The 24,471-nt window shown below is 48.4% G+C and overlaps 1 protein-coding gene across 3 annotated transcripts in view; it reads left to right on the top strand.

Moving 5' to 3' along the window:
• pde8b (phosphodiesterase 8B) overlaps window positions 1–24,471 on the top strand; it is a 642,529-nt gene that overhangs the window by 567,492 nt on the left and 50,566 nt on the right. For all 3 annotated transcript variants that reach the window (XM_072516021.1, XM_072516020.1, XM_072516019.1), the window contains exons 11-15: window positions 11,454–11,505; window positions 12,412–12,489; window positions 13,518–13,588; window positions 19,771–19,935; window positions 23,029–23,074. In XM_072516021.1, the coding sequence (XP_072372122.1) occupies window positions 11,454–11,505; window positions 12,412–12,489; window positions 13,518–13,588; window positions 19,771–19,935; window positions 23,029–23,074 (412 nt within the window). The remainder of the gene's footprint in view (window positions 1–11,453; window positions 11,506–12,411; window positions 12,490–13,517; window positions 13,589–19,770; window positions 19,936–23,028; window positions 23,075–24,471) is intronic.

Raw genomic sequence — 24,471 nt, 5'->3', positions numbered from 1 at the left:
TTTTCAACAAAACCCCCCCCCAACAAAAATAAAGTTCTAAAGCAACAAGAACACAAGTAGAAATTATACGTTGGATTTCCCCCATATACAGTAACCCCCCATATAACAGTAAGAAGTGCAAATAGGGGGAAAAAAACCACCTTAACCCAAATGCCACCCCAAGAGAACCCCCCCCCCCGCCCCGCCCCGCCCCGCCCCTGGGCTGCTGCTGACCTCCTCCTAACACTCCGCGAGATAGTCTAGGAACGGTTGTCTAGGAACGGTTGCCACCGCCTGAGGAACCCTTGCACAGACCCTCAAAAGGCAAACTTTATCCTCTCCAGCTTGAAGAACCTACTCAACCTCGCCCCTGTCATATGCGCTCTGTGAGTAACCTTGAACTGTATTAGACTGAGCCTGGCACAAGAGGAAGAAGAATTAACCCTACTCAGGGCATCAGCCCACAGACCCTCATCTATCTCCTCCCCAAGCTCCTCCTCCCACTTGCCCTTTAACTCCTCCACCGAGGCCTCCTCCTCTTCCTGCAGCTCCTGATAAATCGCCGAAACCTTGCCTTCTCCAACCCATACACCCGAAATCACCCCGTCCTGAATCCGACGTGCCGGAAGCAGTGGGAATTCCCTCACCTGCCGCCTCACAAACGCCCTCACTTGCATGTACCTGAAAGCGTTTCCCGGGGGTATCCCAAACTTTTCATCGATGAACAGGTCCCCCATTCTTCTAATCCCTGCCCGATGTCAGCTCCAAAACCTCCCATCCATCCTTCCTTGGACAAACCGATGGTTCTCCCGAATCGGGGACCAAACCGAGGCTCCCACCTCGCCCCTGTGTCACCTCCACTGCCCCCAGATCTTCAGCGTCGCTGCCACTACCGGACTCGTGGTGTACTTTGTCGGCGAGAGCGGCAGCGGTGCGGTCACCAGCGCCCTCAGCCTCGTGCCCACACAGGACGCCATCTCTAACCTCTTCCACGCCGCCCCCTCTCCCTCCATTACCCACTTACGGATCATCGCCACATTGGCTGCCCAATAATAGCCACACAGATTCGGCAGCGCCAGACCCCCCCCTGTCCCTGCTACGCTCCAGAAACACCCTCTTCACCCTCGGGGTCTTATTCGCCCACACAAATCCCATGATGCTCCTGCTTACCCGTTTGAAAAAGGCCTTGGGGATCAAAATGGGAAGGCACTGGAACACAAAGAGAAACCTCGGAAGGACCGTCATTTTTACCGACTGCACCCTACCCGCCAGTGAGAGTGGCAGCATATCCCATCTTTTAAAATCCTCATCCATCTGCTCCACCAACTGCGTCAAAGTAAGCTTGTGCAGGGCCCCCCAACTCCTAGCTACTGAAAGGTACCGAAAGCTCCTTTCCGCCCTCTTCAGTGGTAACGCGTCTATCCCCCTTCCCTGGTCCCGAGTGCACCACAAGGAGCTCACTCTTCCCAACGTTGAGTTTATACCCCGAAAAGTCCCCAAACTCCCTAAGGATCCGCATGGCCTCCGCCATCCCCTCCACTGGATCCGCAACATACAACAACAGGCCATCGGCACCCGGTGTTCCTCTCCCCCCCGAACCAATCCCCTCCATTTCCTGGACTCCCTCAGTGCCATGGCCAGCGGCTCAATTGCCAGTGCAAACAACAAGGGGAATGAGGCCCCTGTCTCATAAGAACATAAGAACTAGGAGCAGGAGTAGGCCATCTGGCCCCTCGAGCCTGCTCCACCATTCAATGAGATCATGGCTGATCTTTTGTGGACTCAGCTCCACTTTCCGGCCCGAACACCATAACCCTTAATCCCTTTATTCTTCAAAAAATTATCTATCTTTATCTTTAAAACATTTAATGAAGGAGCCTCTACTGCTTCACTGGGCAAGGAATTCCATAGATTCACAACCCTTTGGGTGAAGATGTTCCTCCTAAACTGTCCTAAATCTACTTCCCCTTATTTTGAGGCTATGCCCCCTAGTTCTGCTTTCATCCGCCAGTGGAAACAACCTGCCCGCATCTATCCTATCTATTCCCTTCATAATCTTATATGTTTCTATAAGATCCCCCCTCATCCTTCTAAATTCCAATGAGTACAGTCCCAGTCTACTCAACCTCTCCTCGTAATCCAACCCCTTCAGCTCTGGGATTAACCTAGTGACTCTCCTCTGCACACCCTCCAGTGCCAGTACGTCCTTTCTCAAGTAAGGAGACCAAAACTGAACACAATACTCCAGGTGTGGCCTCACTAACACCTTATACAATTGCAGTATAACCTCCCTAGTCTTAAACTCCATCCCTCTAGCAATGAAGGACAAAATTCCATTTGCCTTCTTAATCACCTGTTGCACCTGTAAACCAACTTTTTGTGACTCGTGCACTAGCACACCCAGATCTCTCTGCACAGCAGCATGTTTTAATATTTTATCATTTAAATAATAATCCCTTTTGCTGTTATTCCTACCAAAATGGATAACCTCACATTTGTCAACATTGTATTCCAGCTGACAGGCCCTAGCCCATTCACTTAGCCTATCCAAATCCCTCTGCAGACTTCCAGTATCCTCTGCACTTTTTGCTTTACCACTTATCTTAGTGTTGCCTGCAAACTTGGACACATTGCCCTTGGTCCCCAACTCCAAATCATCTATGTAAATTGTGACCAGTTGTGGGCCCAACACTGATCCCTGAGGGACACCACTAGCTACTGATTGCCAACCAGAGAAACACCCATTAATCCCCACTCTTTGCTTTCTATTAATTAACCAATCCTCTATCCATGCTACTACTTTACCCTTAATGCCATGCATCTTTATCTTATGCAGCAACCTTTTGTGTGGCACCTTGTCAAAGGTTTTCTGGAAATCCAGATATACCACATCCATTGGCTCCCCGTTATCTATCACACTGTTAATGTCCTCAAAAAATTCCACTAAATTAGTATGGCACGACCTGCCCTTTATGAACCCATGCTGCGTCTGCCCAATGGGACAATTTCCATCCAGATGCCTCGCTATTTCTTCCTTGATGATAGATTCCAGCATCTTCCCTACGCTTTCTGCCTACCTCCTTTTTTAAACAGTGGTGTCACGTTTGCTAATTTCCAATCCGCCGGGACCATCCCAGAGTCTAGTGAACTTTGGTAAATTATCACTAGTGCATTTGCAATTTCCCTAGCCATCTCTTTTAGCACTCTGGGATGCATTCCATCAGGTCCAGGAGACTTGTCTACCTTTAGCCCCATTAGCTTGCCCATCACTATCGCCTTGGTGATAACAATCCTCTCAAGGTCCTCACCTGTCATAGCCTCATTTCCATCAGTCACTGGCATGTTATTTGTGTCTTCCACTGTGAAGACCGACCCAAAAAACCTGTTCAGTTCCTCAGCCATTTCCTCATCTCCCATTATTAAATTTCCCTTCTCATCCTCTAAAGGACCAATATTTACCTTAGCCACTCTTTTTTGTTTTATATATTTGTAGAAACTATTATATATTTGTAGAAACCTCGTCCCCCGGTACAGCCGAAAGTACTACGACCTCCGCCGGTTCATAGCCACACTCACCACCGGGGCTCTATGTAGCAGTCTGACCCAACTGATGAACCCCTCCCCGAGCCTAAACCTCCGCAACACTTCCCAAAGATACTCACACTCCACCCGATCAAAGGCCTTCTCCGCGTCCATAGCTGCCACTACCTCCGCTTCCCCCTCCACCGAGGGCATCATAATCACATTGAGGAGCCTCTGCACATTTGTATTTAGCTGCCTACCCTTCACGAATCCCGTCTGGTCCTCATGAATCACCCCCGGGACACAGTCCTCAATTTTCGTAGCCAGCACGATCGCCAGCAACTTAGCGTCAACATTGAGGAGCGAGATCGGTCTATACGACCCACATTGCAATGGATCCTTGTCCCGCTTCAAGATCAAAGAAATCACCACCCTGGACATTGTCGGGGGCAAGGTCCCCTCCTCCCTCGCCTTATTAAAAGTCCTCACTAGCAACGGGCCCAGCAGGTCCACGTATTTCCTATAAAAGTCAACTGGGAACCCATCCGGCCCCGGGGCCTTCCCCGCCTGCATGTTCCCCAATCCTTTAACCAGCTCCTGCAGCCCAATCGGCGCCCCCAAACCAGCCACCTGCTCCTCCTCCACCCTCGGGAACCTCAGCTGATCGAGGAATCGCCGCATCCCCTCCTCCCCGCTGGGGGCTCAGACCTGTACAGATCCCCATAGAAGTCCCTAAATACCTCATTTATTCTCACCGCACTCCGCACCGTATTCCCCCCTCTATCCCTAACTCCACCAATCTCCCTCGCTGCTTCCCTCTTATGAAGCTGAAGCGCCAGCATCCGACTTGCCCTCGCTTTCTCTCCATACTCATAAACCGCCCCTTGCGCTTTCCTCCACTGTGCCTCTGCTTTCCCCGTGGTCATCAGGTCGAATTCCTTCTGGAGGTTCCGTCGCTCCCTAAGTAGCCCCTCCTCGGGGGCCTCTGCATAACTCCTGTCCACCCTTAAAATCTCCCCACCAACCTCTCCCTCTTCTCTCTCTTCTTCCTGTGGGCCCTAATGGAGATTAGCTCTCCCCTGACCACCGCCTTCAACGCCTCCCAGACTACCCCCACCTGCACCTCCCCATTGTCATTGACCTCCAAGTATCTTTCAATACACCCCCGCACCCGCCCGCTCACCCCCTCATCCGCCAACAGTCCCACATCGAGGCGCCACAGTGGGCGCTGGTCCCTCTCCTCCCCCAACTCCAGCTCCACCCCCAACTCCAGCTCCACCCAATGCGGGGCGTGGCCTGAGATGGCTATGGCCGAATATTCCGTTCCCTCCACTTTCGGGATTAGCGCCCTACTCAAAATGAAAAAATCTATCGGGGAATAGGCTCTATGGGCGTGGGAAAAGAAGGAAAATTCCCTGGCCTGCGGGTTGGCAAACCTCCATGGATCCATTCCCCCCATCTGGTCCATAAACCCCCTGAGCACCTTGGCCGCAGCCGGCCTCTTACCCGTCCTGGACCTAGAACGGTCCAGTGCTGGGTCCAGCACCATGTTAAAGCACCCCCCCCCATTATCAAGCTTCCTACCTCCAGATCCGGAATCCGACCCAGCATGCGTGTCATAAATCCGGCATCATCCCAATTCGGGGCATATACGTTCACCAGTACCATCCGCACCCCCTGCAACCTACCACTCACCATCACGTATCGACCTCCATTATCCGCTACAATATTCAGTGTCTCGAACGACACCCGCTTCCCCACCAGTATTGCAACCCCTCTGTTCTTCGCATCCAGCCCTGAATGAAAGACCTGTCCTACCCATCCCTTTCTCAGCCTAACCTGATCTGCCACCTTCAGATGTGTCTCCTGGAGCATAACCACGTCTGCCTTCAGTCCCTTTAAGTGCGTGAACACCTGGGCCCTCTTGACCGGCCCGTTCAGGCCCCTCACATTCCAAGTTATCAGCCGGATCAGGGGCCTACTCACCCCCCCGCTACTCACCCCCCCCCCCTTACTCGGCCCCCCCCTACTCGCGCCTCCCCCCCCCCCCCCCCTACTCACCCGCCCCCCCCCCCCCTACCGACTAGCCATCTCCTTTTCTAGGCCAGCCATGTGCCCGTGCCTCCCGCACCCTCCAATCCCCCAGGCGGCGGACCCCTGCCCCGACCACCTCTCCTACTTCCAGCTCCCCTTTGGCCAATGCAGCAGCAACCTAGTTCCCCCCCTCCCTCCCTCCCCCCCGCTAGATCCTCATCTAGCCATTTTGCTCCCCCATGACACTCCTGTAAGTCAGCTGACTCCTGCTGACCCCGGCCTCTCCCGCCATTCCATCGACCCCCCAGTGTGAGAATCCCCCCCACTCCTTGGCATTCAATGTGCGCTCCTCTCCAGCACTGCCCTTCCCCCCCGGCCCCGCCCCCATCCTTCCCAAGCGCGGGAAAAAGCCCGCGCTTTCCGTCTGAGCTGGCCCTGCCCCTCTGGCGCAGCTCCTTTTTGCGTCTTACCCCAACTCCCCATCCCCGGGCCTCCACCCCCTCTCTTCCTCCGCGGGGCCCTGCCCCTCCAACACCGATGCCCACACTCTCCCAGTCTCCCCATCAAATCCATTCACCCATCCCCACCCAGCACCGAAACAAAAAGAACATTCCCAAACGCAGTAAACACAGTAAACATCCCCCCACGACAAACCCCCAGTTTGAGTCCAACTTTTCAGACTGAATAAAGCTCCATGCCTCAACAGGCGTTTCAAAATAGTGGTGCCGACCTTGGAACGTGACCCACAATCGCGCTGGCTGCAGCATCCCGAACTTCACCCACTTCCGATGGAGCACCGCCTTAGCCCGGTTAAAACCAGCCCTCTTCTTAGCCACCTCCGCACTCCAGTCCTGGTAAATACGGATCTCCGTGTTCTCCCACCTGCTGCTCCGTTCTTTTTTGGCCCATCTCAGGACACACTCTCCGTCCATAAAGCGGTGGAACCTCACCACTACAGCCCTTGGCGGCTCGTTGGCTTTGGGTCTCCTTGCCAGGACCCGATGAGCCCCATCCAGCTCCAGGGGCCTCCGGAAAGCTCCCCCGCCCATCAGCGAATTGAGCATCGTTCTCATAATTGCCCCAGCATCGGGCCCCTCCACTCCTTCAGGGAGACCCAGAATCCAAAGATTCTTCCTCCTCGACCTATTCTCCAGGTCCTCAAATTTTTCCTGCCACCTCTTGTGCAGTGCCTCGTGCGCCTCCACCTTCACCGCCAGGCCCAAGATCTCGTCCTCGTTCTCTGAGGCTTTTTGACGCACCTCCTGGATCGCCGCCCCTTGGGCCTTCTGGGTCTCCACAAGCTTCTCAATCGCCGCCTTCATTGGCGCCAGCATTTCTGTCTTCAGCTCCGCAAAGCAGCGTTTAAGGAATTCCTGCTGCTCCTGCGACCACTGCGCCCACGCTGCTTGGTCTCCACCCGCCGCCATCTTGCTTTTCCTCCCTCGCACTTTCCGCTGCACCAGGATCACTTTTTTAACCGCTCCACTCCTGGTCCAATCCATATAATGTCGGGGGGACCTTGCTGTCACCTTCCCACATTGGGAGCCGTCGAACAATTGCCGTTGGGGCCCCTCTGAAGAGCCCAAAAGTCCGTTCCCGGCGGGAGCTGCCGAACGTGCGACCTACCTAGGCATAGCCGCAACCGGAAGTCAATGGCATTTAGTTCTACAGGTGCCAAACACTGACACCTCTCACGAGTAAACATGAAAGATCGATAAATAGAAATCAGAAGTGGAATTTTACAGACTCCCCTGGGAACAGCTGGCAGGCAGGCGGGTTGGGGGCATATAATTGGGTGCTTAAGTGGTGCTGCCACCTACCTACCTGCACTGGTATCTTACCAGCAACGAATAGGCATGGGGTCAATTGAAGCCCATAACTGGTTAATTTACCAGTGGCAGGAGGCATCACCCTCCTGGTGAAACCTAGTGGCTTTTTTCCAAGCTGAAGGGAAGACCCTCTTGTTCAGGCACCCTGTACCCAACAAATGCTCCCCCAAGATAGTTAACCAACCCTCCCCATATTTACCTCCTCCTCCACACTATCAACTACAGCCTCCCAACTTGCCTCACTGGGGCCTGCTAGCCTGGCCTTGGCAAAACCTGGGACGTTCTTGGGTCTCTATCTCTGTGGTCCTCCTTTTTTGGAGACTGCCTGGTGTCCCAAAAGTGATGGTGCTGCTGGGACCAGAGAGCCATTTGATTTACTCTCCAAGGACAGACTTCCTCCCAAATGGTGGTAGAAGTCTCGCCCTGAGTCAATTGACAGCCCAACAGTGGACAAATTACTCTGGCCTCTGTATACTATTTCAGGCCAGGATTTACTGATTTTATTTTCTTCCTCACCCAGGAGCGCTGAGACCATTTAGAAACATAGAAAATAGAAGCAGGAATGGCCCTTCGAGCTTGCTCCGCCATTCATTATGATCATGCCTGATCATCATGTTCAATACCCAGATCCCGCCTCTCCCCCCCCCCCATATCCCTTGATACCTTTCGCCCCAAGAGCTGTATCTAATTCCTTCTTGAAATTACACAAAGTTTTGGCCTCAACTACTTTTTGTGGTCACAAATTCCACAGATTCCTCACTCTCTAGGTGAAGAAATTTCTCCTCACCTCAGTCCTAAACGATTTACCCCTTATCTTCAAACTGACCCCTAGTTCTGGACTCCCCCACCATTGGGAACATTCTTTCTGAATCTACCCTGACTAATCCTGGTAGAATTTTATAAGTTTCTATGAGATCCCCTCTCACTCTTCTAAACTCCAATGAATATAATCCTAACCGATTGAGTCTCTCCTCATATGACAATCCCGCCATCCCCTGAAATCAGCCTGGTAAACCTTCTCTGCACTCCCTCCATAGCAAGAACATCCTTCCTCAGATAAGGACACAAAAACTGCACACAATATTCCAGGTGTAGCCTCACCAATGGCCTATACAATTGCAATAAAACACCCCCATTCCTATACTCAAATCCTCTCGCTATGAAGGCCAACATACCATTTGCTTCTTTGCTGCCTGCTGTACCTGCGTGCTTACTTTCAGTGACTGATGCACGAGGACACTGAGTATCCACCTGCCTCAATTTAAATCCATTCAAATAATAATCTGCCTTCCTATTTCTAGCACCTCTGAACTACATGGCTATAATCAGCCAATTCAAGCATAGATTGCGGATCAAAAGAGTTGCAATTCTGATCAGGTCAAATTATCTACTTCAAATGAATAGATTTCCTACTCTGTTAACTAATGTACCAGCCTCCCCGAACAGGCGCCGGAATGTGGCGACTAGGGGCTTTTCACAGTAACGTCATTTGAAGCCTACTTGTGACAATAAGCGATTTTCATTTCATTTCATTTTCAATGCCCACAGGAATTTGACATAATCCTATTAAAAGGGCACTACAAATAATACACAGGAAATTTCAAGCTCCTTGATATTTGCTCGTCCCCCCATTTACTTTGCCAGTGAAGTTACGCTCATTATTTGTGCAATTGCCTGCTAATTTACGATGCCCTCATATTTTTCTTGGCTGAGATACACCGTGCAGAGGAGCATTTCATGATGAACCATGGCCTACTTTATGTGAATTGTGCTGAAGCTAAAATATGAATAGATTGAGATTGAATGCTTTCCACTTGAGCGAAGCTCCAGCATTTGGGGGGGAAAAATTCATGCAAATCTCTGCTGCCGTGTAAAAGTACGAAATCTCATTAGTTCTGCATCCAATGTCGGTCTCTTGTTATACTCACAGCTTATATTTGTTCATGTAAATCATTTTTGTCTGATTAGATGCAGTTCAGCTTCTGAATCTTTGGGTTGATTGTTCAAATGCATTGTCTGTGACCTTTTATTAAATCCTTCGCAGTGCAACTTAAATTCTGTTCAGATTAAACAGTGAAATCCCACAAGCATTAGACATACTTGATGGTGTGTGGGTGATATTGTAAACAGCATGAGTGATTTATACAGTGCCATTTAATTCATGAGAATGTTACAGCCATGAACTCACTTTCAAATATTCTTTAAATAATATGCACCATGTGTTATCGTTTACCCTTTCAGTCCCCTTTAGCGAGTCTTTAGCATGTAACTAGATATGCTCACGAACAAATTGCTTACTCTGTGTCACCATTTGCAGAATGCAGCCTTTCACCACCTGAGAACCTCAACTCTGAGAGGTTTGTTTTCCTCCAATTAAATTTGAGCATTCAAGGATGTGGACGTTCAAGGAGATCAAATTTAACTTTTGGGTGCTGGCCGGTCCCAGATACTTTGAGGCTCAGGCTTCTTTTCAATTTGGCAATTGTCCAGGAGCACAAACTTCCGCTCGGAAATTGCCCTGCGCTGTGAACGGTCCAAAAATGCGATTTAAATTGTAAACTTTGGATGTTTCTGACAATGTTACGCTAATAGTTACTCAGAAAAAGTTAGAAGAATTAAAATATCTTCTACCTTCTGGGTAATTATTGTGAAGACCCAGACCTATGGGACTACCCCCACATCCACGCCCCCTCCGCCCAAGGGACTCCAACCACATAGGATTCCTGTACCTTCCCACCAGCTCTCCACACACGCACCCCAGTACCAACACTCATCTCCAACCTGCCCAAACCCACCCCTGCTACCCCGAGTTCTTACATCCTTCCACAATTCCCTGCCCTGGACCTCTCACCACCCCACCCCTACTCACCCCAGACCTCCGATATGCCCCTCCCACCACCCACACCCCGGACCTCCGATCTCCCTGACCTGTCAACTTCAATCGAACCTTTAAACTTACCTGGTTTACAGCAACTACTGGAGTAAAAAAGGGGGAATGTCCTCCTTCACTTCAACAGAGCTGCACTTCAATGCCAGACATCATGGCAGCACGCTGGCACAAGTGGATAGCACTGTGACTTCACAGCACCAGGGTCCCAGGTTCAATTCCCTGCTGGGTCACTATCTGTGCAGTGTCTGCACGTTCTCCCCATGTCTGCATGGGTTTCCCATGGATGCTTTGGTTTCCTCCCACAGTCCAAAGACGTGCAGGTTAGGTGGATTGGCCATGCTAAATTGCCCTTAGTGTCCAAAAAGGTTAGGAGGGGTTATTGGGTTATTGGGTTATGGGGATAGGATGGAAGTGAGGGCTTAAAGTGGGTCGGTGCAGACTCGATGGGCCGAATGGCCTCCTTTCTGCACTGTATGTTCTATGTTCTATGGGTAGCTGCGCTGCCTGGATCTCACCCAGCCTGAGTCGGAAGGTTAGGTGAGACAGGCGCTGAAGAAATTTAGCTTAAGTAATTGTTCTTGGAGTGGCAATCCGATGCTGGTTGCCAGTCAGGGGAAGTTACGGCCCATGGAGTTTGTCAGATTCAGGCCAGGCTGGGCCAGCAACTAGCAATATAGGTTGTGATGGGGAGGTTGGACTGCTGCAGCTTGGGGGAATCGTGGGCAGTAGCAACACAAGTTATTTTGTGGACCCCCAATGAGTGATTCTGATCTAATGATACTCAAAATAAAAGTGGAAATGTAATTACACGTGACTCCCATCAGGTTCAGGTGATGCAAGGAACCAGCTATGTTGAGAAGGTCTTCAAAACTAATTTGACAATTATTGTAGGTGGGTCTCTTCTGCACTCCCCTGACTAATTTGTGCGATTCCTCCCCCCCCCCCCCCCCCACTCACCCTACTGGTGTACAAATCACACCTAAGCGTATCTCAGTACCTTACTTTTCGGCATTTCACTCGATGTTCCACTTGTGGGCAAATTATCAATTTATCTTAAGAAGATATTCAAAAGTAGTGATGTGTGATCAGTGAACCCGATTCCACAGGATATAATGTTTTATAATTTATTAAATCTCTATCATGCCTATGATGTTTATTTCTTTTATTATTGGATCCTGAATTATATTTTTCCCAATTAGATCAACAATACCCACAGTGAGGACAAATATTTGGAAGAAAATTCTCAATCAGGTGAGACAAATCAAACATTTCTTTTGGTTTAGTAAGTGCTAGTGTTGGGTCACTTCTGATACTGAGGCTTTGATATTGACAGGGGCAGTGGAGTCTCAGAAGGAAATCCACCCAGAAGTCTGGATTTCCCCTCATGCTAATTGCCTTTACCTCCAAATTTTTCTCCATCCGGATGTCATCCTGATAAACATGCTGGGTAGGGAGCTTGCTGCAGTTGCTGCTGGGACCCTGTGTGGCTCTGATTCCTAATGCCAGTGAGGGTGGGGGTAATGTGTGGTCCAATTGCAGGGTCACTACACAGGTCAATACATAGATGTTTCTTATTCAAATGTATTCAAGGATTTGGAAGCCCCAAATGGTAGGCGGAGTTAGGACGTACGTAACCGATGGTCTCACTGAATACGGAAGAGGCTGAGTGGCCCATTTCTCTTCCTCTGTCTCAATATGATCATGGCTAGCTGTTTGAGACCCTTGCTTTGTGTGAGAAAAGTAACAAGCTTGATGATCACAAATGAGGAGTGTGGAAAACTGTACTTTGACATATCCAGACAATTAAGATATTTTGCAGCAAAGGGTTAATTTTTACTTTAAATTAATTCAGAGAATATCAAGGACTTTTATTTGTAAAAGCTATCATTAAATACTGATATATTTTAAACACATTCACTATTTAGTGTTGTTTGTTTTCCCCATTATCTGCAAACAGAGGCCACCACAATACATGATCTTCAAAAGCTTGAATATGTTCCATTTTACCCTGGTTAAGTTACATTTTGGATCCAATCTACTATTTTCTGTAACCTCATTCTGGGGTATAACAGACTGGAGTGTCAATTGTGGCACTCGCCTGCTGTAACCCAAGAAGGAGAAAAACTGTATGACTATCATCGTGTTCTTTCTTCACAGACTCACAATCATTGAAACATAAAGATAGGCGGAAAGGTTCCATTGATGTCAAATCAATAACATCAAGAAGAAGTGATGGTAAGCATACTTTTTCTGCAATTTTTACCGAGCCAACATTTGCTGTGAAAATACCAGTGAGCCTTATGGTCCTGAACACTACTGAAACATTAATAGTTCAGCAGCTTCAGGTGAAGAGCAGTTTCATGCTTAAAACCTAATATTCAAATGTTGCTGTTCAAGTTAACTTTGTGACAAAGCATATTGGTGTCTGTCCCATCATGGAAATGCGTTGAATGGCATGTAGTGACTGGATATCTGGTACAGATGCAAACGCTTCACCATGAAAAGCTAAGTCTTGTTATTTCAAACGTAAGCATCTTTTTAACAATGTGATAAATGTTAATTACTGCCTAATATCTTTTCCAACATTGAAGATTAACTATTACAAGTATGGGGTCTCATTCCATCACGGATTTAAAAAATGTATAATGTTATTTTTGCTTCTCTTTTCTGAATCTTTATTCACCCTCTCCGTATCCTATTTCTTGTCCTGTTCTTTATTTTTCTATTTGCACTTGATTTGATGTTCAATCGAACCACTGTAATTTCCTTCTCAGTTTGAGCACTGTTTAGTTCACAACTCTTCAATCTGGTTGGATAAGGAGATACACATCTGTCCCATTTCCCGCGCTGCAACTTTAGCAGCTCAACACTTTCAGTAACTTGCCATGCAACAATTTTTTTTAACTCATTCATGCAGTGCCAGGTCTAACTCACAACAGATACTGTTACCTGCCACAGCAAATGATGGCCCATTGCATTATCTCTCGAGTGATTAAAATCAAAAGATTCAATGCAAGCTTTTTTTCACAGAAGACAATGATTATTGGTGAATGCTGGTCTCATACTTACCTCACAGATGTGAGTTATTTGAAGAGCTCATGTTATGTCGTTGGCTTTTACTGAATTTATATTGAAGCTATAATCATCACATAATCTTGGGCCACAAAGTGCCCCCCCCATTGCTCATCACTCCATTGTCAAATATGGACATGTTATCATTGTGAGACATCTAAAAGCCCTTTCTTTGGCACTCAATCCTCCAGGAAGTTCATTCAGGCGACCTTCCTCAATGGCAAGGATTCATTCCATGACAATCGAAGCTCCAATCACAAAGGTGAGTTAACAAGTATTTTTAATAAGGTAACTTTCCATTCCGTGAACTGTATACATTGGATTGTTTTGTATCTTTGGAATTTAGTGGAAAAGTTCAATAAGCGCAAACCAAATATAGACTCCAAAATAGCAACCATTTCTGAATGTCTTTGAAATTCATAAGCAGAGTCTCAGATGCTGTGTCATTCTAATCGTACAAACAAATAATTGCACATTAAATAGAGTGAAGTGCAAGTTTACATTTACGATTTTAATGCATCCGGTGCTAAGACGAATTGTGGGGACCTCTGGTGGTGTAATGTAGGGGGAAGACGCACATGAGGTTGCTTCCACTGGAGAACTGCTGTGAGATTCTCCGTTGGCGGGATCCTCCACTTCGTCAGCAGCGCTCCACCGGAAAACGTGACTAGGAAATCCTGCCCCTGATCTTTTTGTTTTTTTTCTTAGCGCCATGAGTGTTTTTTTTCCTTGGAAACTTATGATAGTTATTGAGGTAGATGACTCTCTTTGCTGAGAGATCCAGAAAAAACAAAGATAAGAAAGCTTTGAGCCAGAAACTCACTGACAGAGTCTGAAACCTCTCAGAGCTCAGTGGGAGGTAAGATGGCAGAGACGGTTTCTTTCTCTCCGTCCATTCCACTGACGGCCAAGGTTCTCACTAGTGTCTTGGCAAAAGAATTTGAAAAGCACCAACAAATCGTGTTGGAGGATCTTAAAAGACCAATCGAAGAGGCCTTAGCCCACATTCGAGTGGTTCTGAGAAAAATTAGTGAGACGGTCGTAGTCCATGGAGTCATGATCAAGAGTCTAGAGGTGGCTTTATCGGACCGCAGTGATTGGATTGCCGCGCTGGAGTCCAGTTTGATGTCGATGCCTGAAACAAATAAATCGCTAAAAGCCAGGCTCAATGACTTGGAAAACAAGTCCAGGAATCAAAACATTCGGATTGTGGGGTTGCCGGAGAGAAATATACCCTCACGGAATATTTCTCGGACATATTCCTCCAAAATGGGGACTAAGAGTGGATCCGCATCCCCGGCTGAATTAAACTGGGCCCATCGCTCACTTCAACCGAAGCCTCGTGCTGATGATCGATTGCATGTGGTGATCATAAGGTTCCACAGTTTCAAGGAAAAAGAAAGGGTTCTGTGATGGGCAAGGGTACATTGCGATCCCAAGTGGAAAGGCCACTCCATGAGGCCATATCAGGACATGGGAGCGGATTTAGTGAAAAAAAGAGCTGCATTTAATGGAGCAAAGGCTGCCCTGTACAAGAGTGGAGCTAGGTTCGGGATGGTCTATCCAGCTCGTCTGAGTCACGATTGAGGAAAAAGACTATTCTTTCGACCTGCCGGGAGATGGGGACTCTTTTGTTAAAAGGCACAAGTTGTGGGCTGTTTAATCTGGTTGATGGTTCTGTCGACGGGCATCATAGCATTTACAGTGCAGAAGGAGGCCATTTGGCCCATCGAGTCTGCACCGGCTCTTGGAAAGAGCACCTTACCCAAGGTCAACACCTCCACCCTATCCCCATAACCCAGTAACCCCACCCAACGCTAAGGGCAATTTTGGACACGAAGGGCAAATTATCATGGCCAATCCACCTAACCTGCACATCTTTGGACTGTGGGAGGAAACCTGAGCAGCCGGAGGAAACCCACGCACACACGGGGAGGATGTGCAGACTCCGCACAGACAGTGACCCAAGCCGGAATCAAACCTGGGACCCTGGAGCTGTGAAGCAATTGTGCTATCCACAATGCTACAGTGCTGCCCGTAACATTGATATATTGTTTATATTTCCTGTTTTTTCTTGATGTGGAGATGCCAGCATTGGACTGGGGTGAGCACAATAAGAAGTCTTACAACACCAGGTTAAAGTCCAACAGGTTTGTTTCGAATCACTAGCTTTCGGAGCACTGCTCCTTCCTCAGGTGAACCTTAATCTGGTGTTGTAAGACTTCTTACTGTTTTTCTTGTTTTTGGTTGCATTGGGCGGGATTCTCCGCAATCGGCGCGATGTCCACCGACCGGCGCGAATCAGTCCGGCATCACGCCGCCCCAAAGGTGTGGAATTCTCCGTATCCTGAGGGGCCGAGCCCTCACCTTGAGGGGCTAGGCCCGCGCCGGAGTGATTTCCGCCCCGCCGGCTGGCGGGAAAGGCCTTTGGCGCCCGCCAGCTGCGGCAGAAATGACTTTGCCATGCGACGCATGCGCGTGAGTGTCAGCGGCCGCTCACGGCATCCCCGCGCATGCGCAGTGGAGGGGGGCTCTTCTGCCTCCGCCATAGTGAAGACCATAGTGAAGGCACAGGCCCGCCCGCCGATCGGTGGGCCCCGATCGCGGGCCAGGCCACCGTGGGGGCACCCCCCGGGGCCAGAACACCCCGCGCCCCACCCCCCAGGACCCCGGAGCCCGCCCGCGCCGCCTTGTCCCGCCATTCGAAAGGTGGTTCAATCCACGCCGGCTGACAGCGGCGGGACTTCGGTCATCGCGGACCGGAGAATCGCCGGGGGTGGGCCCGCCAACCGGCACGATGTCTGCCGACCGGCGCGGCGGGATTCCCACCCCCGCCGAATCTCTGGTGGCGGAGAATTCGGGACACGGTGGGGGTGGGATTCACGCCAGCCCCTGGCGATTCTCCGACCTGGTAGGCGGTCGGAGAATCGCGCCCATTGTGTTTTTATTACTTTGGATTAGATTTGAGGTTCTTAACTATGTGGGGTTTTGTTCTTTATATTAATATATAGAATCCCTATAGTGCAGAAGGAGGCCATTTGATCCATCAAGCCTGCACCGATCCTCCGAAAAAGCACCCCACATAGGCCCACACCCCCACCCTATTCCCATAACCCCGTAATCCCACCTAATCTTTTGGACACTAAAGGGCAATTTATCATGACCAATCCACTTAACCTGCACATCTTTGGACTGTGAAAGGAAACCGGAGCACCCGGAGGAAACACTGGGAGAATGAGTAAACTCCACACAGTAATTTTCCCAAGGTCGGGAATCGTACCCGGGTCCCTGGCACAGTGAGCAGCAGTGCTAACCACAGTGCCAATGTGCCACCTTTTTCCTTTCGTTTTTCAATGTTGTTGCTCGGCGCGAGTGGGGATGCAAGTTAAATGGGGTTTTGGTATGTTTTTATTTTATCCATTTTTCTCTTTCTCGACTTGGGAGTCTCCTTGCTAACGAACGGGTTAGTTAACTGGAGTGGATTTGGATGGCTCGCTGCAGCTCAGAGTTTCTGTTTTGTTTGGTTTTAGTTTTAAGGCATGTCTTTGTGCCTCGCTTTAATTTGCTTTTGGGTGTGGTCACATTCAATGGCGATGACGTGTTTTGGGGGGAGGGGGGAGTTCGCTGACTGTGTCGGTTTTTCTTTGTCTAGTCCTCTGACTTGGCTTGGTGGCTATCTTGGGTGGATCTTTTTGCCTTACCTTTTCAGTGTCCCTTGATCGATCTCGCTTGGTGGAATGGCTGACTCTGGATTAAGGAGTGGTGGGAGACCTCAAACCTCCAATTTGTTTGGTCACCAATTTGGGTTTGGGGGGTGGGTTGGGGGGGGGGATCCTTGGTGCTTGCTTTATCCACATGATAGAGACTTCTCATTTTTTTTCACATGTCCACCATGCAGATTCCCGTGGGCTGTACCCTGCACTTTATTGATTTGTTGGAGATCAGCGGATAAAACATTTTGTGAGCATGCGTCCATTTCTATAGATGACTACATAAAATCTAAAAAATCTGATTCAATCTCACTCTCCACGTTATGGGAGGCTCTCCAGGCAATCCTCAGGGGGGGAAATTATCTCTTATATGTTGAAGACAACGAAGTTGGAGCAGCAGAGGCTGGTGGATTCCATTCTAGAGGTGGATCACAAATAGTCACTTGAACCTATTCTGGAGCTATTGGCAAGTAGGAAAAAATTACAAACTCAGTTTGAGGTATTGTCCACTAGCAGGGTGGTACATCAGCTCTAACGCTCCAGGGCCACTTTTGATGAGTACGGGGAGAAGGCCAGTTGTCTTCTGGCCTACCATCTCAAGCGGCAGGCAGCCTCCCAGGAGATCACTCTCTCCCGAGGTCAATGCAAGTTTTAAATGCTTTTACGTTTTCTTTTCATGTACGGAATGATCTGTCTGAACTGTATGCAGAACAGTACTTTTCATTGTACCTCGGACACGTGACAAGAAATAAATCCAATCCAAACTGCTCTTTCTAGATCAGAGCACCCTGCGGATAAATTGGTCATGTCCGACTTTCTGGACAGTCTGTTCATCCTAACAGCTGATGTGAATAAGTGGATAAGAGCAGTGAGATCTGAGCGGACGCACAAAAGGTGGTTCCCCTCCTGGAAACTTGAAATTTGTCATTTTTAGTCCTAAGATAGACCGCTAAACTTGGGGGGGATAAAAGCCCACCCTCCTTCAACACCATCACAACAAACAAGGCATGCCAGGCATCAACCCAAGGAACCGCAAAGACGGCAGAGCCAGTAAAAGTCTGGAGAGCAAGATTGATGCGATAATGTACAAGTGGGGCAACGAAGATCCAGCCACACTTGAACGGGATGGGCTGCCAGAACATATGCTGGGCAAACCCCGGATTAAACGAATGGAGGCACCGCCTAACACAGGAGCTCCAAGCGCTCAAAGATGCCATCAAACTCGAAATGATGGCAGCAATGAAAGTGGCGATAGTGGAGGTGCTGGTCCCCTTCAAGCATTGCTGGAAATTACGGTGCAGCGTCCGGCGACACAGTAAGTGACGATCAGAGAGCTGGAGGAGGCCGCGACTGACCAGAGCGACCAGATCACCTCACTGGAGACGGAGATGGCAAGGTTGATGGCAACGCAAGGGACGCTAAGGGGGAAGGTCGAGGACCAAGATAATCAGTCGCGCTGCCAAACTTCCGCGTTGTGGGCCTACCAGAGGGTATGAGGGCAAGAACCCTACGGAGTACATGGCACAGATGCTGGGAAAACCTGTTGGAGGGGAAAGCTTCCCCAAGCCCCCAGAAGTAAACAGAACCGTAGGTCACTCTGGCCAAAATTCAAGGCTGGGAGAAGCCGCGGGCCATCATCCCGAAACTGCACCAGTACCAAGTCCAGGAAAAGATCCTGAACTGGGCAAGGCATACAAGGTCCTGCAATTGGGAAGGCGCTCAGTCCGTGTGTACCAGGACATTGGGGCAGACCTGGCCAAGGCAGCCCTTTACAAGAACAACGTACCGTTTGGAAGCTGTACCCTGCCAGACTTTGGGTGACTTTCCAGGGTAGGAGGTACTACTTCACCACACCGGCAGAAGCAGACAACATCATGCACAAGCACGGCTGTGAGGGAGGTTGGGGGTTGCTTAACAACCTAACTTCCCATGCATAGTAACTTTTAACTTCTGTAATCTATCCAAAGGCCAACACCCATTGGGCAGATGCAAGTATGACGGAGAAAGCAGAGCAATGCAACAGAATGTTTGACTTTATTAAAATAATAGTGCCGCAAAGGGTTAAGATAATATATTTACTATCTGGTAAAACAGAGGACACGATTCACCCAAAAGGGGACAAAGTTCCCTAGTGAGCCCGTTTAGCCGCATGTTCCCCGCCGCTCGCAATGGCGAGAAACACATGGCTATTCAACGCGACTCGCGCTGTATAAGCGGCCTGAATGGGGAATGCGCAGCCGAGGACGCACATAGTCCCGTTTTGAACAGTGGGGAGCTCCACTCACCGGAACTCCCCAGTGTAGCAAGCGATCAGGATGTCATTTTTAGGGTGAGACTGGCTGTCTCGCTCTAATATGCAGATTCGCCAATAAGTGCTCCAGCCCACAATGGGTGGGATTTACATCACAACATCTCGTGAAATTGCATTGGATCTCGGGAGGCATTACGAGCCGGGTAGATCCTGGGAGCGGGGTCTCCCGGTTTTTATCAGCCACACTGTGCCGCGGCGAGTTGCTTTTCTGATGCAGCGTGGCCACTGGGTCGCGCCCAGAGTTTTAGCATTGCATGAGTTCTAGGGATTAAATTAGATCGATTTTGAGTAAAGATTCTCTGCAATGTTTGGCCATAGTTCAAAGGATAACAGCTTTAGTAGCACATGCACGTTACTGATTTTAGATCTAAAATCCAAAGACTTCTTGGTAATTTTTTTTCCTCACCATTTCCATTTTCAAAGGTCATCAATATAATCAACACTGCCCAAGAGAACAGTCCGGTAACAGTCGCTGAGGCCTTGGACAGAGTTCTGGAAATATTAAGAACAACTGAACTCTACTCACCACAGCTCGGCACCAAAGATGATGATCCCCACACCAATAACCTTGTTGGAGGTCTCATGACTGTGAGTTAGTAAGGATCACCTTTCACATTTTATTCAGCGATATATTAATCATTGGAGTACTCACTTCAGAATCACACCGGGAGATTATGCCACAACCTTTGGTAAAATGTTAGCTTCTGTAGTCTTGGATTGGAAACAATGGGAAAAAACAGGCAGGAACTCTTATTCCTGGTTGCGCTACAATAAGAAAAGGATTTTATACAAACTTAAATAAATGACGGGCAGAAAGAAATTATCTTGCCCATCAAGCCGTTGACATCATTTTGTCCGTTGCATTCAGATTGGACCCTTCATAGCACCCTCCAGGGTGTCAACTCCAGGGAGAGGCAAAAATTCATGGAAACTCACAGCCAATAAGGGAATGAAAATTCCTCTCTCCGCTCAGGAAATTAAATCCAGTCTAGGATATTGCATCATTTATATATGGTCACTGAATACAACCAGGACTAACTGTAGATTTGATGCCCCACAGTTGAATATTTCTACTGATGCTAATCATCAGGCCACATACATGAAGAACTAACATTTGGGAACTGTACTCAAGCAGTAATCACCAGCGGAGTCAAAAAAGGGAGGGGTGGGGGTAAGGTGTCAAGGATTACACACGGATCTTTATGCTTTCTTTAAATGCAAAGGGTAATTTTCCAACAACACATTTTCAGTGCGTGCCTCACCGACTGGACGTGTATATTGGATATACGTGAAGGTAGCCTGCCAGAAATGCAGAGTCAGAGAATTACCCACTAATGCCACATTAATTTAGATTTGTCTAGAATCGTCACATTGTGGCTCCTTTATTGCTTGTGACTGATTTAAGCTGGTTCCATATTTGAGAGTCACCTGTGAAGCAGTGCAAAGTGGTCATTATAACCAAATGACCATTCATATCAATGGCCAAATTCTTCAGCCTCTGCAGGAGGCGAGGAAGGTATTGGCTGGGCCTGAAAATTTGTCGGGTTGGCACCAAGACCTCTACCCAACGCCTTTTATGGGCAGGAGGACCCAGGTTCGATCTTCCCACCCCACTTCCATTTGAAGCCCCACTTCCACTTGAGTTCCTGAAATGTCCAATTAAAAAACATTTATGGGCCTCTTCTCTCTTGCACTGCAATCTTCCCAACTCCTTGCTGGTCTGCCAACACTCAGCCTGCACAACTAGTAAGCTGGAGGACGATGGAATCCCTCGATCTGCACTAATCTGTGCATGATTGAGGGCATGGAATGAGGCAGATATGGCTGCTGACACGCCTCTATTCTTGTGCTAACCCCTGTGCCCCCCCCCCCCCCCTCTTTCACACCACATAAGCGCCAGGCAATGGCTATCTCCAACAAGAGAGAATTCAACCATATCCACTTGATATTCAGTGGCATCGCCATCACTGAATCCCCCCACTGTCAACATCCAGGAGCTTATCATTGACCAGAAACTGAACTGGACCAGCCATAAAAATAATGTAGCTACAAGAGCAGGCCCGAGGTTGGGAATTTTGTGGCAAGTATCTCACCTCCTGACTCCCCAAAGCCTGTGCACAATCTTCAAGGCACAAGTCCGGTGTGTGATGGAATACACTCACTTGCTTAGGTGAGCGCAGCTCCAACAACACACAAGAAGCTCAATACTATTCAGGACAAAGCAGCCTGCTTGAGTAGCACCCCATCCACCACCTTCGACATCCACCCACTCTACCACCGCACAGTGATGGCAGTGTGTACCACCTGCAGCAACTTGACAAGGCTTCTTCAATAGCACTTTCCAAACCTGCAAACTCTACCACCCACAAGTACAAGGGCAGCAGGTGCAAGGGAACAGCACCAGCTGCAAGTTCCCTTCCAAGCCACACACCATCCTGGCAGCACGGTAGCATAGTGGTTAGCACAATTGCTTCACAGCTCCAGGGTCCCAGGTTCGATTTCGGCTTGGGTGACTATCTGTGTGGAGTCTGCACATCCTCCCCGTGTGTGCGTGGGTTTCCTCCGGGTGCTCCGGTTTCCTCCCACATCCAAAGATGTGCAGGTTAGGTGGATTGGCCATGATAAATTGCCCTTAGTGTCCAAAATTGCCCTTAGTGTTGGGTGGGGTTACTGGGTTATGGGGAGAGAGTGGAGGTGTTGACCTTGGGTGGGGTGCTCTTTCCAAGAGCCGGTGCAGACACGATGGGCCGAATGGCCTCCTTCTGCACTGTAAATTCTATGATAATCTATGACTTAGAACTATATCGCTATTCCTTCACTGTCAATCGGTCAAAATCTCTTCCTAACAACTTTGTGGGTGTACTTTCACCACATGGACTGCAGTGCTTCAGGAAGCTGGCTCACCACCACTTTCTCACCGGCAATTATGGATGTTCAGTGAAGGCTGGCCTAGTCAGCAATGCCCACATCTAGTGAAAGAATAAAAGATAAGATGCCCAGGACACAATTGGAGTTTGTAATTTGTCTTGGTAAAGTTGCAGACAGATGAAACTAGGTGTGTGCTTCATATGCCTACTTCACTGACATTACAGCAGCAGTTACCCCTATGTCTCTGCTTGTTCCAGACCTCTCCAGAAATTGCACCAGATGGGAACACAGTAGACCCAGCTTAGAGCAGATGTAGGCTTAGTTCTGGGCCTAGTATAGAGCACAACACCATGGCCTGGAATGCTGGTCCACTCCAGAGAAATAAATGATTGTTCCAAAGTCTTGTGGAAGAATTCAGAAAAATTAAGTTTATCTGTAAATCGGCTGCCCCTGCCCACCCCCCCCCCCCTCCCCCCTTGGGCTAGTAATGAATTGGCATAGGGTCAAAATTAGGTTAAGGCAGTAGTCTTCTTCACCTTTGGTGTCAAAATGGCCCTATGGATTGCTTTTCCTCAATTAACTAAAAGTTTAGTAATTTTAATCCCGATATATGAATTCTTCAATACTTTAAATGCATTCTTTCAAACGATTGCCACTCAAATTTATTCCTGTTTAGCTTGACATTGTTCTAAGGTTTGTCAATCTTATCAAAATTTGATGTCGTTTTATAAATAGCTACTGGAGTGTTTTGATGCTGTGCATTACGTATTATTGATTCGTGCACAAGGTAAGCTTGTTCATTTGATGTTTCAGGATGGATTAAGAAGAATGTCTGGCAATGAGTACATCTTCTCGAAAAGTAAGTTTGACTTTCATTCGGTTTGTTTGCCGCCAACATCGGAAGGTTAAAGTACATTGATTACAGAATTTTGGTGACTGGTCTTTGGTTTCTTATTTTCCCAACCATGGAGTGCGATATCAGCATAATATATTAAATATTTTTACAGGATAAAATTTGTTTATAGATTGGTGGCTCGTTCCTCCACTGCCAGACCTCTCTGCCCCTTCATGTTATTTGCCCTGATCTGAAGTTCCTGGTCTACAAATAATGGTTTCCTCCTTCTCCCTCCATTTCACGTAGAAATTGTGAACTACATATCTGGGATGGCCCGCAGTGTACCCCTGATGCTGTTTTGCATGCTGTTTGACTCCTGATTTATCCTGAATACATGCTTGCATACTAGAATCAAGAAAGTGCGCAGAAAATAAAGTTACAAGACTGCACTTGAATAAAATAAGGGACAAATGAAACTCCATTTAATGCACTTTCTGTGTGTTTGAAGTAATTGCTTTCATAACTCCTTTATAAAGGAGCTGAATGTATAGTTGATTCAGAGAGAACTGATTGTTCAAATGATAAATTTAGACATAGTTGCTGTGGATCACAATGTTTGCTGTGCTGCAGGAGCCATGGAAATGACATTTGATGATCGCATTTGGTCAGAGTTTCATATGCTTGGTTGCAAAACATGAATGCATTGCTTGGGAGTGTCATCACCACGGGTGGAAATTTTAGGCTAAGCGGGTTGGTGATGTCGCTGCAAGAGGAAGCAGACAGCACTCTAGCTCCTGCTCTAGCCCAGTACCGTGTCCCACCACGTTGATGCACTGAGCGGCTATTTACAGGCTGAACAGTGGGACCCCTGGCAAATTGGATGCCTCGAACTGAGAGTAAGGTGGCGGATGGCGTCAGCGATGGTCAAGGAGGAGCTGCCGTCAGATGGGTTAAAGATCCCATACAGTGAGCAGCAATCACACAGAGCAGCCTGTGTCAGGAGGTCAGTGAGTATTGCAGGTAAGTTGAGTGAGTAACTTCTACAGACAGAGGGGCCACAGCCATCCTTGACAGCCCAAGTCCTCCTGAGTTGCTCACCATGACTGTTGATAGTCTCCACTTCCGTAACCACCAGTATGGCTCGTGAGAAGGTCATTTGACCGCCTTCCTGGAACAATGAAAGAGGAATGGTAATGAATGGTACCATGATTTTATGATGATTTTCTGGGTACCATCCCCAAGATTAACCGAATGGCAGAAAGTATGGGATGGATAAAGGGGAAATCCCCAACTGACCAAGCAAACCTGGATGAAAGTCACAGAGGAGGTCAGTAGGCTTGGGGTCATCCGTAGGACCCGGCTACATTGCCACAAAAGACTGACAACCTGCTCCATGCTGTCGGACAATGGCTGAAGGTGAA

The sequence above is a fragment of the Scyliorhinus torazame genome, chromosome 9, assembly GCF_047496885.1.
Source record: "Scyliorhinus torazame isolate Kashiwa2021f chromosome 9, sScyTor2.1, whole genome shotgun sequence".
Classification (NCBI taxonomy): Eukaryota; Metazoa; Chordata; class Chondrichthyes; order Carcharhiniformes; family Scyliorhinidae; genus Scyliorhinus; species Scyliorhinus torazame.
This window is presented reverse-complemented; position numbering and strand designations above follow the sequence as displayed.